Source organism: Mobula hypostoma, chromosome 30 (assembly GCF_963921235.1).
Source record: "Mobula hypostoma chromosome 30, sMobHyp1.1, whole genome shotgun sequence".
Classification (NCBI taxonomy): Eukaryota; Metazoa; Chordata; class Chondrichthyes; order Myliobatiformes; family Myliobatidae; genus Mobula; species Mobula hypostoma.
The window spans coordinates 16,658,271-16,674,542 of record NC_086126.1 but is presented as its reverse complement, the minus strand read 5'-3'; the positions used below and the strand labels follow the sequence as shown (position 1 = coordinate 16,674,542).

General features: G+C 46.9%; 1 protein-coding gene across 5 annotated transcripts in view; it reads right to left on the bottom strand.

The window, feature by feature from the left end:
• Nucleotides 1-16,272, bottom strand: part of atg2a (autophagy related 2A) — a 320,380-nt gene that overhangs the window by 214,476 nt on the left and 89,632 nt on the right. For all 5 annotated transcript variants that reach the window (XM_063036273.1, XM_063036274.1, XM_063036277.1 and 2 more), the window contains exons 10-12: nucleotides 9,695-9,779; nucleotides 7,171-7,420; nucleotides 3,798-3,945 (exon numbers count right to left, since the gene is read on the bottom strand). In XM_063036273.1, the coding sequence (XP_062892343.1) occupies nucleotides 3,798-3,945; nucleotides 7,171-7,420; nucleotides 9,695-9,779 (483 nt within the window). The remainder of the gene's footprint in view (nucleotides 1-3,797; nucleotides 3,946-7,170; nucleotides 7,421-9,694; nucleotides 9,780-16,272) is intronic.

Genomic DNA, 16,272 nt, shown 5'->3' with positions numbered 1-16,272 from the left:
ATTTATCATATCATTCCTGCTTTTACTATATGTAAGAGTTATTTTCGGTTTTATGTGTTATTTGGTATGATTTGGTAGGTTATTTTTTGGGTCTGGGAACAGTCAAAAATTTTTCCCATGTAAATTAGTGGTAATTGCTTCTTCGCTTTACGCCATTTCGGCAGAAAGTTTTCATAGGAATGCTCTACCTTGGCAGGGGAAATACTGGAGAAGGGCAGTCCCGTATGGGACAAACGAATTTAGCCCAATATCCGGGATGTCCTGGACTCTCTGACGGTGGTGTCTGATAAGAGGATGCTGTCTAAGTTGCATGCCATCTTGGACAATGTCTCCCATCCACTACATAATGTACTGGGTGGGCACAGGAGTACATTCAGCCAGAGACTCATTCCACCGAGATGCAACACAGAACGTCATAGGAAGTCATTCCTGTCTGTGGCCATCAAACTTTACAACTCCTCCCTTGGAGGGTCAGACACCCTGAGCCAATAGGCTGGTCCTAGACTTATTTCCTGGCATAATTTACATATTACTATTTAACTATTTATGGTTCTATTACTATTTATTATTTATGGTGCAACTGTAACGAAAACCAATTTCCCTCGGGATCAATAAAGTATGACAATGACTATGACAAATACGGGACAGCTGGCAACCCTATGTTCAAGTTCAACAGTGTATGACAGGGAATGAGGAAAAGGTGCAGCTGACTCATATCGGCCCGGTGGTTGGGGACCGCTGATCTAAAACTTTGACAAACTTCTGAGGAAGTGTGGTGGGGAGCATACTGACTGGCTGCATCACAGCCTTGGATGGAAACATTGAAAGCCTTGAACAGAAAATTCTACAACAAAGTAGTGGACACAGCCCAGTCCATCACGGGTAAAGCCCTCCCCTCCATTGAGCACATCTACATGGAGCACTGTCACAGGAAAGCAGCATCCATCATCAGGGATCCCCACCACCCAGGACATGCTCTCTTCTCTCTGCTGCCATCGGGAAGGAGGTACAGGAGCCTCAGGACACACACCACCAGGTTCAGGAACAGTTATTACCCTCAACCATCAGGCTCCTGAACCAGTGAGGATAACCTCAACTCTGAACTGATTCCATCGGGAAGGAGGTACAGGAGCCTCAGGACCCACACCACCAGGTTCAGGGACAGTTATTACCCCTCAACCATCAGGCTCCTGAACCAGTGAGGATAATCTCAACTCTGAACTGATTCCACACCCTATGGACTCACCTTCCAGGACTCTATCACTCATGTTCTCAGTATGTATTTATTATTTGTTTTGTCTTTGCACATTAATTATTTGCTTTTGTTGTGTGTGGTTTTTCACTAATTCTACTGTGTTTCTTTGCATCGACTGTGAATGCAAGAAAATGAATCTCGGGGTCGCCTGTGGTGACATCTACGTACTTTGACAATAAATTTACTTTGACCTTTGATCTTGATAAACAAGGTTCACGGTACTTTGGTGCAAGTGGTAACAATTTAAATTCATTTTTTCAGCAGTGGTGTGTCACTTGCAAATTCAGTACTTTTTGCCGATTCTGAACTAACCCTTCGAAAGGTGCTGGTGTGGCGATCCAGTCTCCCAAACCTCCACAGTCACGCTGGTGAAGCCTCTCCCACAGTGGGGAGGACTCAGACCCAGTGATGGTGGAGGAACGATGACAGATTTCTACAGAAGGACAGTGTGTGACTGAGGGTGGGGGTGATTCAGTGACAGTGATGGTGAAGGAACGACGACAGATTTCTACAAGAGGACGGTGTGTGACTGAGGGTGGGGGTGATTCACTGACGGTGATGGTGAAGGAACGACGCAAAATTTCTACAGAAGGACGGTGTGTGAGTGAGGGTGGGGGTGATTCAGTGACGGTGCTGGTGAAGGAACGATGACAGATTTCTACAGAAGGACAGTGTGTGACTGAGGGTGGGGGTGATTCAGTGACGGTGATGGTGAAGGAACGATGACAGATTTCTACAGAAGGACAGTGTGTGACTGAGGGTGGGGGTGATTCAGTGATGATGATGGTGAAGGAACGACGACAGATTTCTACAGAAGGACGGTGTGTGACTGAGGGTGGGGGTGATTCAGTGACGGTGATGGTGAAGGAACGACAGATTTCTACAAGAGGACGGTGTGTGACTGAGGGTGGGGGTGATTCAGTGACGGTGATGGTGAAGGAACGACGACAGATTTCTACAGAAGGACGGTGTGTGACTGAGGGTGGGGGTGATTCAGTGACGGTGATGGTGAAGGAACGACGACAGATTTCTACAGAAGGACGGTGTGTGACTGAGGGTGGGGGTGATTCAGTGACGGTGATGGTGAAGGAACGACAGATTTCTACAGAAGGACGGTGTGTGACTGAGGGTGGGGGTGATTCAGTGACGGTGATGGTGAAGGAACGACGACAGATTTCTACAGAAGGACGGTGTGTGACTGAGGGTGGGGGTGATTCAGTGACGGTGATGGTGAAGGAACGACAGATTTCTACAAGAGGACGGTGTGTGACTGAGGGTGGGGGTGATTCAGTGACGGTGATGGTGAAGGAACAACGACAGATTTCTACAGAAGGACGGTGTGTGACTGAGGGTGGGGGTGATTCAGTGACGGTGATGGTGAAGGAACGACAGATTTCTACAAGAGGACGGTGTGTGACTGAGGGTGGGGGTGATTCAGTGACGGTGATGGTGAAGGAACGACGACAGATTTCTACAGGAGGACGGTGTGTGACTGAGGGTGGGGGTGATTCAGTGACGGTGATGGTGAAGGAACGATAGATTTCTACAAGAGGACGGTGTGTGACTGAGGGTGGGGGTGATTCAGTGATGGTGATGGTGAAGGAACGACGACAGATTTCTACAAGAGGACGGTGTGTGACTGAGGGTGGGGGTGATTCAGTGACGGTGATGGTGAAGGAACGACAGATTTCTACAGAAGGACGGTGTGTGACTGAGGGTGGGGGTGATTCAGTGACGGTGATGGTGAAGGAACGACGACAGATTTCTACAGAAGGACGGTGTGTGACTGAGGGTGGGGGTGATTCAGTGACGGTGATGGTGAAGGAACGACAGATTTCTACAGAAGGACGGTGTGTGACTGAGGGTGGGGGTGATTCAGTGACGGTGATGGTGAAGGAACGACGACAGATTTCTACAGAAGGACGGTGTGTGACTGAGGGTGGGGGTGATTCAGTGACGGTGATGGTGAAGGAACGATAGATTTCTACAAGAGGACGGTGTGTGACTGAGGGTGGGGGTGATTCAGTGACGGTGATGGTGAAGGAACGACGACAGATTTCTACAGAAGGACGGTGTGTGACTGAGGGTGATGGTGCTCCACTGCCACCCTTGACGCTGGAGGTAGAGGTCACGGGGTGAGGATCCCGGGCAGGTCACTGCAGTACGTTTTGTAAGATGCAGACACAGTACGCTGGTGACCGAGGGAGGGAGTGTTGGGAGGTCTACTGAAGTGAGCTGCCCTGTCCTGGAGGGCGCCGAGATTCCTGAGCTGTACTCCCCCAGGCCAGTGGGGAGTGTCCCATCACATTCCTGGCCTGCCGTGCGCCGACGGTACCCAAGGTGATCAGACTCACTGTCTATAAGGGTGCGTTACTGACTTTGGTTGGTACGTCTAGCTCGTTTCTCCTGTGTAGTTTGTCATTGCACCTGTGGACGTTCAGGATGCTGCCCCCTTGTAGATGCGCTCAGTGTGACCATGAACTCGACTCTGAGTGTTGAGCTGTACGGGAGGGGAGGGCGGTGCGGGAACAATGTCACTCACCTCTGTGTACTCGGCCCTCTGCTGTGTCCCTTCAGGCCACAGGCTCTCCAGTACCTCCAGTGCGCCGAAGCAGGCGTCCGCACAGAGCAGCTGCACGCCTCTGCCTGCCTTCTGTTCACAAGCCAGCTGCACCGCGCTGCCAATCAGCCTGGAATCGAAGAGAAAACAAACGGTCACGTACGTGCAGAGCAAGAACAACAAACAGTTCAACGTTTTTAATGGTACACGCTGGCCACCTACACTGCGGGAGCAACCGCGATGAAAATGTGTGCATTCAGGATCTAGCACAAACAGAGCAGCCTCCCGTGCACAGGAGGCCCAAGTGATTCGCCACACAATCCACATTTTCAAAATAGAATAGAACAGAATATCTTTATTGTCATTGTTGTGCAGCAATGAAACACAGTTTAGCAGCTCAATGTTTTGCAGCATGACAAAGAATATATACATAAAATAAACTCTAAAATCTCAGGAGTGCAGTCCAAAATTAATAATATATGGATGGGTGGGTAGGACTATTGCACACCTGCTATTCCTGGAAGTGTGATGCATTTAGCTGCCGCCGTCTTAGGACGGGGGCAGGAGAAGGGAAGGCGGTATTATACATTTCACTGCTTGTGGGTAGAAGCTGTTAAGGAGTCTCTTTGTTTTCGTCCTTAATGCTCTGTATCTCTTCCCAGAAGGTAGAGGGGAAAACAGGTGATGTCCAGGATGAGTGGGATCCTTTGAAATACAAGTAGCCTTCTTTTGAAGTCTGCCAGTATAAATGTCTCTGAGGGAGAGTAATGTTGTGCCAATAACCTGCTCTGCTACCCTCACCACCCTCTGCAAGTCCTTCCTGTTCTGTTCTGTGCAGCTGGCAAACCACACTGCACAGCAATACGTCAGGAGGCTCTCTATACTTGTCCGATAGAAGTTGATCAGCAGGTGATGAGGGAGGAGAACGTGCTTTAGCTTCCTTAGGAAGTAGAGCCTCTGTTGGGCCTTCCCCACCTGATAAGAGATATGGGTCCGATACAGTTCCAAAACATTAACATTCGAAAGGGACCCAAAAATAACTCTGTTTTATTCAGCAGGGATCTGAGGGGGACCTGTGTCAGTGGCAAGAACCTGGAACGCTCTTGCCAGAAAGAGGAGGCAGAGTCTTGAAGACAAATCTGGTCCAGCATGTGAATCACCCAGGTAGATTAGGACATGGGACAAGGTTGGAAGATGGGATTAATACAGAAGGTTGCCCACTGCTTACCACGGATCTCAGTGACAGGATAAATCGGAATCAGGTGATCACTGACTTATAGGTACAATGTGAAATCTGTGGCTTTGCAACAGCAGTAGAGTGCAAAAACATTAAATTGATATGAATTACAAAGGAATAATGAGACAGTGTGAACAAACGATTCAGAAATCTGATGGCGGAGGAGAGGAGACAAGCTTAAGTAAAGAGAAAGATAACTTCAGGGCAGCCGTTTAAATAATCTCATCGTTTTAAAGTTCAACATTCAAAGCTGGTTTATTATGAAAGTAACATAATTAACCCTGAGATTTGTTTTCACAGTAGAACAGAGAATCACAATAGAATCACTGAAAAACTACACACAAAGACAGTCAAAGACCAAACGGGCAGAAGAGGTCAAACTGTGCAAACGCCAAAACATAAACACAAACAAGAAACTGAAAAGTCATAAATACACTTTGTTGTTCTTTCTCTCTGCGCCCTGGGATGCATCGAGCGGCAACTGTGCATGTGTCTGTTTTTCACAAGGCCGAATAGAATAAACACCACTGAAAACATCAGCTTGAGAGTGACTGTGTATTATAAAATAAACACTATTGGGAACACGAACTCGAGAGTGAGTGTGTATTATAAAATAAACACTACTGAAAACACGAGCTCGAGAGTGAGTGTGTATTATAAAATATACCCCATTGGGAACATGAGGAGTAGATTGCATTATTAAAGATTACAGGGAGTGAGTGTGTATTATAAAATAACGGAGGAGTGAGTGGACAGACTGGGAATGAAGGATATCGGATTAGAGTGTGTTACTGAAGACTACAGGCAGTGGGTGACATAGAGTAAGATTTCAGTTGGAAGAATTGACTGAATAGTCTGAATTTGCTTTCTCCATGACAGAGGGTACGAAGGCTCATTTGTCAGGGGGTGTAAAATGGAGCGGGGCAGATGACTTGGATCTTTTTTCCCCATGGTCATCCTCATCATCGTCAGCTGCCCTTCCATATTAACAATAGGTACGTTTAATGTCAGAGAAATGCATACAATGTACATCTGGAAATTCTTTTTCTTCGCAAACATCAACGGAAATCGTGGAGTGCCCCAAAGAATGAACGAAGGTTAATCGTTAGAACCCCAAAGCGCACCCCCCCTCACAACTGCCCCTCCCACACACAAGCAACAGCAAAGTAACGACACAGACGATCATGATTGTTCTTGGTAAATTCTTCTGCAGATGTGGTTTGCCATCGCTTTCTGGGCAGTGTCTTTACAAGACGGGTGACCCCAGCCATTATCAATACTCTTCAGAGATTGTCTGCCTGGTGTCAGTGGTCACATAACCAGGACTTGTGATCTGCACCGGCTGCTCATACGACCATCCACCACCTGCTCCAACAGCTTCACGTCACCCTGATCGGGGGGCAAAGCAGGTGCTACACCTTGCCCCAGGGTGACCTGTAGGCTAGTGGAGGGAAGGAGCACCTCACACCTCCTTTGGTAGAGACGCATCTCCAACCTTGCCACCCAAATGCTCGGGGTATCAAAAGCAGGAAAGCAAACACGAAGAGATCTGCAGATGCTGGAAATTCAAGCAACACACACAAAATGCTGGTGAACGCAGCAGGCCAGGCAGCATCTCTAGGAGGAGATACAGTCGACGTTTCAGGCCGAAACCCTTCCTCAGGACTAACTGAAGGAAGAGCTAGTAAAAGATCTGAAAGTGGGAGGGGGAGGGGAGATCCGAAATGACAGGAGAAGACAGGAGGGAGAGGGATGGAGCCTAGAGCTGGACAGGTGACTGGCAAAAGGGATACAAAGCTGGAGAAGGGAGAGGTTCATGGGACAGGAGGCCTAAGGAGAAAGAAAGGGGGAAGGGAGCACCAGAGGAAGATATAGTGAGAGGGACACAGCGGGAGAGCATAGGTTCGAGGTGAGGGGAAGGAGTTTTTATTTACTCAGGGAGAGGCTGATATCTGGTACGTGCTGACAGAAGAAGTGGTGTATTCAGATACAATCACCATGTTTAAGAGGTACTTGAGCAGAGGGACAAGGTCCTAAGGGGGTAAATAGAATTAGTGTAGACAGGCACAGAGGTAAGCACGGACACATGGGACCGAATGGCCCGTTTCAGGACTGTACCTGATGTTATTCCGGGGACAGGCCTTCTCAAACTGCCTCCTCAGGTGGGTGAAGTCGCAGCCTCCGAAGATGGTGTCCCTGAAGTAGGTCAGCTCGGTGAAGTAGTGGCGGGCGGCCGCGGGGAGGGAGGCCGGGGCGGCAGGCGGCACGCGGTCCAGGTGCAGCAGCGTGGCCGTGAGCCCGCCAAAGGTCAGTTTGAGCAGCAGCTCGGTCTTCACGCTGTCCAGTGACGCAGGCTGCTGGGACCTGCCTGAGGAGGGAAGGGGCAGCAGGGTTAAGGATGTGGGGAGAGTGCGCACCCACTCCCTCATTTCAGTTCACCTCCGCCCGTGTCTTTCAGCACACAGATATCGGCATTGCAGTCTTTCATTTCCCTCTCCACTTTCCAGCACATCCTCTGACAACAACCATTCCTTCTACGTCAGATAAAGGGCTGAGCATCAAGCGTTGGCTCGTTTTAAGGAAGAGGGAGGGGGCGGTTCACACATTCCTGTTTACATCAGGAGCTGAGGTTGAGAGCTTCAGATTCCTGGGAGTGAAATCACCAGGCAGTCGCCACAGCCCAGGAAGCTCCCTGGTGCCTCTACCTCCTCAGGAAGCCCACGAAATGTGGCACGCCCCTGTCCACCCTCACTCATTATTTTACCCACACACCACAGAGGGCATCCTGACCGGACCCACCACGGCTCGGTACGGTAACCGCTCTCCAGGAACGCAGGAAACCACACAGCTCAGTACACCACAGAAACCAGCCTCCCCTCCATGGACTCTGTCTACACTTCCCACTGCCTCAAGGAAAGTAGTCACAACAATCAAAGGCCCCACCTACCCCAGACATTCTCTCGTTCCCCTCTCTCATCGGATGGAAGATGCAAAAGCCTGAAAGCTTGTACCAGCAGCTCAGAGACAGCCACTACCCCGCCGGTAGAAGCCAACTGAATGGTCCCTCTATGCACCCACGTGTGGAATGATTGACCTGGATGGCACGTAACACAAAACCTGGACAGAGCACCAGCATAATCAAACACCCCGTCCAGCCCTACCTGCCCTTTTCACCCTCCCATCGGGCAGCTGACACAACAGCCCGAAAGCACGTCCCACCAGGCTAGAGGACAGCTTCCACGCCGCTGTTTGAAGAATGGTTGAACGCCCGACAAGTTGGACTCCTGATCTCACAATCCACCCCGTCGTGGCCCTTGCACCCTGATTACCTGCCTGCGCTGCACTTTGTGTGTCTCTGTAGCACTCTATTCTGCACTGTTACTGCTTTTGCCTCGTGCCACCTCGATGTACCGGTGTGAGGAGCTGATCAGTATGGAAAACCAGGTTTTTCCACTGTAACTCAGTAATAACAGAAATTAATAGATCAATTCTCTGCTCAGTTTGTAATCTGGGTGTTGTCGAATGTGACGTGCTCTCTGTTATGACCCCTATCTCACCGTACCTGACTTGGCTTAACAGGGCGTCACGCGGCAGTGTAGCGGTTACTGCCGAGGCTACCGCAGCTCGGGACGTCACCTGTGGACAGCGTGGGTTTCCAGTTCTCTCCCACGGTTCAGGGACATGTCAGTGAGGTTAATGGTCAGACTACGTTGTCCCGTGAATAGGTTAGTGTTAGGGACCGGAAGGGCCGATCGATAGACAAATAATTCAGAATTCTGTTCATCCCTGCACACGTCCCAGAACCTAAAGAAGACAAGGAAGGGCTTCCCCCATCCCACCGAGTCACAAGAATGGCCAGGACAATGTAACCAACTCACCAAGTCACAGGGATGGCCAGGACAGTGTAACCACCTCACCGAGTCACAGGGATGGCCAGGACAATGTAACCAACTCACCGAGTCACAGGGATGGCCAGGACAATGGAACCACCTCACCAAGTCACAGGAATGGCCAGGACAATGTAACCATCCCACCGAGTCACAAGAATGGCCAGGACAATGTAACCAACTCACCGAGTCACAGGGATGGCCAGGACAATGGAACCACCTCACCGAGTCACAGGGATGGCCAGGACAATGTAACCACCTCACCAAGTCACAGGAATGGCCAGGACAATGTAACCATCCCACCGAGTCACAGGGATGGCCAGGACAATGTAACTACCTCACCGAGTCACAGGGATGGCCAGGACAGTGTAACTACCTCACCGAGTCACAGGGATGGCCAGGACAGTGTAACTACCTCACCGAGTCACAGGGAATGGCCAGGACAATGTAACCAACCCACCGAGTCACAGGGATGGCCAGGACAATGTAACCATCCCACCGAGTCACAGGAATGGCCAGGACAATGTAACCACCTCACCGAGTCACAGGGATGGCCAGGACAATGTAACTACCTCACCGAGTCACAGGGATGGCCAGGACAACGTAACCAACTCACCGAGTCACAGGAATGGCCAGGACAACGTAACCAACTCACCGAGTCACAGGGATGGCCAGGACAATGTAACCATCCCACCGAGTCACAGGGATGGCCAGGACAATGTAACCAACTCACCAAGGCCCCAGTTTCTGCTCACCTTGCTGTCTGTTCATGTTCTGTAAATTGGGGAGAGTGGAGGGAAAGAGCGAGCCCCCGCCGCGTCGCGGTGAACCCATCATCAGCTGAAGGGAGAGAAAAGAGAAGTTCGTTAATGTTACAGCCCCCATCTCAATGCTACCATCAGACAGGAGGTACAGGGCCTGAAGACACTCGCTCTACTTGCCCTCCACCATCGCAGTTCTGAACACTCCCTCACTCCTTTCCTTTTGATGTTGACTGAGTGGTTACTTTGTCAGGGACAGGAGTGGAACCCGGTATGGACTCCTGCTGCTGTAGCCCATCCACCAAGGTTCGACGTGCTGTGTGTTCAGAGATGCTCGTCTGCACATCACTGTTGTAACGTGTGGTTATTTGAGTTAATGTCAGTTTGAACCAGTCTTTCCATTCTCCTCTGACCTCTCTCACTAACAAGGTGTTTTCACCACAGAACTGCCGCTCACTGGATATATATTTTTTTGATTTTCTACAACATTCTCTGTAAACTCTAGAGCAGGCGATCCCAGTCTGGGGTCCGTACACTCCTTGGTTAATGATAGGGGTCCATGACATTAAAAAAGTCGGGAACCCCTGCTCTAGAGAGCGTTGTGCACGAAAAACCCAGGAGTTTCTGAGAAGCTCAAAACCATCCCGCCTGGCACCAACAATCATACCACGGTCAAAGTCACTGAGATCACATTTCTTCGCCATTCTGACGTTTGGTCTGAACAAGTGAACCTCTTGACCATGTCTGCATGCTCTTATGCATTGAGTTGCTGCCTCATGATTGGCTGATTAGATATCTGTACACAAACCGGTGTAAAACTATCAAGTGGCTACTGAGTGTATAAGTATTATGATTTATAGTACATCTTGTGTCTTGCACCATATTGCTGTCACAAACAACTAATTTTCTCGACCTATACCAGTGATAATTCAACTTAATTCTGACAACCAACAATAGCCTACCCATTCCCCTTGCCTCCTGCTGAGCATCTTGTTACCCTGAGCCATGACCGTGCAAGAAACACTCCTTCGTCACCGTTCCTCGGCTGATAGACGCTTGGAGGGAGTGGGAGACTGCGACGGCAAGGAGGGGCACCAGAGAGGGAATCAGCATAGCAGAAGGCCACACTGGGTGACAAACAGGCAACTGTATTTGACAAAGAGTAGTGGATACGGCCCAGACCATCACTGGTAAAGCCCTCCCCACCATTGAGCGCACCTACATGGTACTCTCACAGGAAAACAGCTTCCATCATCAGTGACCCCCACCACCCAGGACATCCTCTCTTCTCAATGCTGCCATCGGGAAGGAGATACAGGAGCTTCAGGAGCCTCACACCACCAGGTTCAGGAACAGTCATTACCCCTCAACCATCAGGCTCCTGAACCAGTGAGGATAACCTCAACTCTGAACTGATTCCATCGGGAAGGACATACAGGAGCCTCAGGACTCACACCACCAGGTTCAGGAACAGTTATTACCCCTCAACCATCAGGCTCCTGAACCAGAGGGGATAACCTCAACTCTGAACTGTTTCCATCGGGAAGGAGGTACAGGAGCCTCAGGACTCACACCACCAGGTTCAGGAACAGTTATTACCCCTCAACCATCAGGCTCCTGAACCAGTGAGGATAACCTCAACTCTGAACTGTTTCCATCGGGAAGGAGGTACAGGAGCCTCGGGTCCCACACCACCAGGTTCAGGAACAGTCATTACCCCTCAACCATCAGGCTCCTGAACCAGTGAGGATAACCTCAACTCTGAACTGTTTCCATCGGGAAGGAAGTACAGGAGCCTCGGGTCCCACACCACCAGGTTCAGGAACAGTCATTACCCCTCAACCATCAGGCTCCTGAACCAGAGGGGATAACCTCAACTCTGAACTGATTCCATCGGGAAGGAAGTACAGGAGCCTCGGGTCCCACACCACCAGGTTCAGGAACAGTTATTACCCCTCAACCATCAGGCTCCTGAACCAGTGAGGATAACCTCAACTCTGAACTGTTTCCATCGGGAAGGAGGTACAGGAGCCTCGGGTCCCACACCACCAGGTTCAGGAACAGTCATTACCCCTCAACCATCAGGCTCCTGAACCAGTGAGGATAACCTCAACTCTGAACTGTTTCCATCGGGAAGGAGATACAGGAGCCTCAGGTCCCACACCACCAGGTTCAGGAACAGTTATTACCCCTCAACCATCAGGCTCCTGAACCAGAGGGGATAACTTCATCTCTGAACTGATTCCATCGGGAAGGAGGTACAGGAGCCTCAGGTCCCACACCACCAGGTTCAGGAACAGTTATTACCCCTCAACCATCAGGCTCCTGAACCAGTGAGGATAACCTCAACTCTGAACTGATTCCATCAGGAAGGAGGTACAGGAGCCTCAGGTCCCACACCACCAGGTTCAGGAACAGTTATTACCCCTCAACCATCAGGCTCCTGAACCAGCGGGGATAACTTTACTCAACTTCACTTGCCCCATCACTGAAATGTTCCCATCACCAATAGACTCACTGTCTAGGGCTGTTCATCTCATGTTTTCGATATTCATTGCTTATTTATTTATTATTAGCATTTCTTTCTGTTTGTTATCTTCTACACACTCGTTGAATGCCCAAGTGGTGAGGTCTTTCATTATTATTCTATTAAGGATTTATTGAGTATTCCTGCAAGAAAATGAATCTCAGGGTGGTATATGGTGACATATATGTACTTTGATAATAAATTTACTTTGAACTTTGAAACCGAGCTCGCAGCCACCACTTTTGTTGGCAGCTCATCCATACTCTCACCCCTTAAACACTTCATCTTTCACCCTTAACCCATGACCTCCAGTTATAGTCTCACCCAACCTCAGTGGAAAAAGCCTGCTTACATTTGCCCTGTCTATACCAAAATCTGCCCTCAATCTTCTACACTCTACAGAGTAAAGGTTAAATTAGAAACCATGGAAACTACAGCACAGAAACAGGCCTTTTGGCCCTTCTTGGCTGTGCCAAACCATTTTCTGCCTAGTCCCACTGACCTGCACACGGACCATATCCCTCCATACACCTCCCATCCATTTATCTGTCCAATATATTCTTAATGTTAATAAAGAACCCACATTTACCACCTCATCTGGCAGCTCATTCCATACTCCCATCACTCTCTGTGTGAAGAAGCCCCCCCTAATGTTCCCTTTAAACTTTTCCCCCCTCACCCTTAACCCATGTCCTCTGGTTTTTTTCTCCCCTTGCCTCAGTGGAAAAAGCCTGCTTGCATTCACTCTATCTATACCCATCATAATTTTATGTACCTCTATCAAATCTCCCCTCATTCTTCTACGCTCCAGGGAATAAAGTCCTAACCTTTTCAACCTTTCTCTGTAACTGAGTTTCTCAAGTCCTGGCAACATCCTTGTAAACCTTCTCTGCACTCTTTCAACCTTATTTATATCCTTCCTGTAATTTGGTGACCAAAACTGAACACAATACTCCAGATTCGGCCTCACCAATGCCTTATACAACCTCATCATAACATTCCAGCTCTTATACTCAATACTTTGATTAATAAAGGCCAACATACCAAAAGCTCTCTTTACAACCCTATCTACTTGTGATGCCACTTTTAGGGAATTTTGTATCTGTATTTCCAGATCCCTCTGCACTCCTCAGTGCCTTACCATTAACCCTGTATGTTCTACCTTGATTTGTCCTTCCAACGTGCAGTACCTCACACTTGTCTGTATTAAACTCCATCTGCCATTTTTCAGCCCATTTTTCCAGCTGGTCCAAGTCCCTCTGCAGGCTCTGAAAACCTTCCTCACTGTCTACTACACCTCCAATCTTTGTATCATCAGCAAATTTGCTGATCCAATTTACCACATTATCATCCAGATCATTGATATAGATGACAAATAACAATGGACCCAGCACTGATCCCTGTTGCTCACCACTAGTCACAGGCCTCCACTCGGAGAAGCAATTCTCTACCACTACCCTTTGGCTTCTTCCATTGAGCCAATGTCTAATCCAATTTATCACCTCTCCATGTATACCTAGCGACTGAATTTTCCTAACTAACCTCCCATGCGGGACCTTGTCAAAGGCCTTACTGAAATCCATGTAGACAATATCCACTGCCTTCCCTTCATCCACTTTCCTGGTAACCTCCTCAAAAATCTCCAAGAGATTGGTCAAACATGACCTACCATGCACAAAGCCATGTTGACTCTCTCTAATAAGTCCCTGTCTATCCAAATGCTTGTAGATTCTGTCTCTTAGAACTCCCTCCAATAACTTACCTGCTAACGACATTAAATTTTTTTTTTTTAATTTTATTTTTATTTGGATAAGGAATTCACAATTATCATGTACTTTTTTCACACATATAACCTTTTCCTTTTTTTATATGTATAAAACTACAATTATTTATACATTCTTAAGTACACATTGAGATGATATAAAAGGAAAATAAACATTTAAATAGATAATTATGTACTGTGGTAAATCTAACCTATTAGGCTAAGTAATGAAATTAGTTGTTAAGAAAAATAGTAATAATAGTTTCCATATAACCCTTCTGGACCATTTCCACTGGTCCAAAATGTTGCATACAAGCCTATATACCAACCATTGTAGGTGTTTATATCCTAATTTGTTCATGCTTGCTCCTGCCCGCAGACATAATTATCCAATCCCTATGTACTTATTTACTTAATTTTTTCTTTTTTTTTATCCCTTTCCCAAATCTTTCCCTTTACTTGTGTTAATTCTCTATTTTCCAAAAAAAAACAAACATTTAGACTAGGGGTGCTTACGTTAGCAATATTACTGTGTTGATGAGAAGAGCAGTATAAATCATTAGGAGAGTCATCTAAAGTCTGCTCACATTGGGGTTATATATTCAATCCATTTATTCCAGATTTGATAAAATGTTTCTTTTTGAGTTCTCAGGGAGTAAGTCAACTTTTCCATTTTAAATATTTCCAAGATAATTTCGTACCAATCTTCTAATGTAGGTGGTATTGGATTTAGCCATTTTCTAGTGATTGATTTCTTACTTGCCGCTAAGAGGGCCTGCAGCAACTTTATATCTTCCTTCTGTTCAAGGAACAATACATGCCCCAAATAGAGCGTCTCAAAGTTCAGAGGTATCTGGGACCTAAGTACCTTAACTAATGTTCTATGAATACCTTCCCAAAATAGACTTAGTTTAGGGCAATCCCAGAAAATATGAAAATGATTTGCCTCCTTGGAGCCGCACCTTCTCCAACACATCACATTTGTATCTTTATATTTTTCCTGATATGGGGTCTTGAAGTATCTTATAATGTTTTTCCAACAATGTTCTCTCCAAGTCAAAGAATTAGTTGAGGACCATTGAAAGCTGCAGATTTTCCCCCAAGCCTCCTCTGAAAGTACCAACCCCGCTTCTTTCTCCCACTTCTCTTTAATATACAGTGTATTTACATTTTTAGCATGGGAGAGTGCATTATATAATCGAGAAACTGATTTACTAGGTATTGAACTTGAGAATCTTGAAAAATTCTAATTCTACTGTTGATAGGTCTGTATATCTACAACTCTGGTTAACATAGTTTCGTACTTGAAGGTACCTTAGCCATGTTTGTTCTGCAGGATTTGGTAACTTTGTAATACTCTTTTATCTATAAATGAGAGGTAGGTTGTAAGACCTTTCTTTATCCATAGCTCAAATCTTTTATCTCCTCTGTTGGGAAGGAATTCGGTATCATATGCACACCATCTAAAGAGTTTTAACATGTTATTAATTCCACATGAATTAACCACCTTCTGCCATACTTTTAATGTAAGATTTATCCAAACATTATTAAATTTTTCCAACTGGGCCATCAATCCTTTGTCAGCTATTGAGGCCTGAAGAGGAAAACTGTCAACTAATCCAAATTCTATTTCCTTCCATCTAGCCTTATATTCCCTATTACACCAATATAACAGAGGGGTTATCTGTGAGGCATAAAAATAATTTCTCAGGCATGGAAGAACCATACCTCCTCCTTCCTTCCCTAACTGTAAGGTGTTATATCGAATTCTAGGTTTCCTTCCTTGCCAAATGAAGCGGGAAATCCATTTGTCCCATTCCCTGAATTGATTATCATCCACCTCCACTGGTAAAGTACGGAAAAGATATAATAACTGAGGAAGAATATTCATTTTTATAGTATTTATCCTTGAATTTAAACTTAAAAAGGGGATAAGATTCCATCTATGCATATCTGCTTTTATCTCTGAGATTAATGGCCCATAATTTACCTGTGACAGTGTTGAAAGATCCTTCGGCAGGGTTATTCCTAAATATTTTAATGATTTAGCTTCCCACTTAAGATCGTATGTATCCTGCAATTTTTTGGATGGTGTATAATTTAAGGACATAACCTGCGTTTTCTTTACATTTATTTTATAACCTGATATTTTCCCAAAGTCATCCAACAGTGTAAACAATCCTATAAATGATTTTTCTGGTTCACTCAGATAGACCAAAACATCATCTGCGAATAACGCCACTTTCTGTTCAATCCCTGCCACCTTGATACCTTTTACGATTT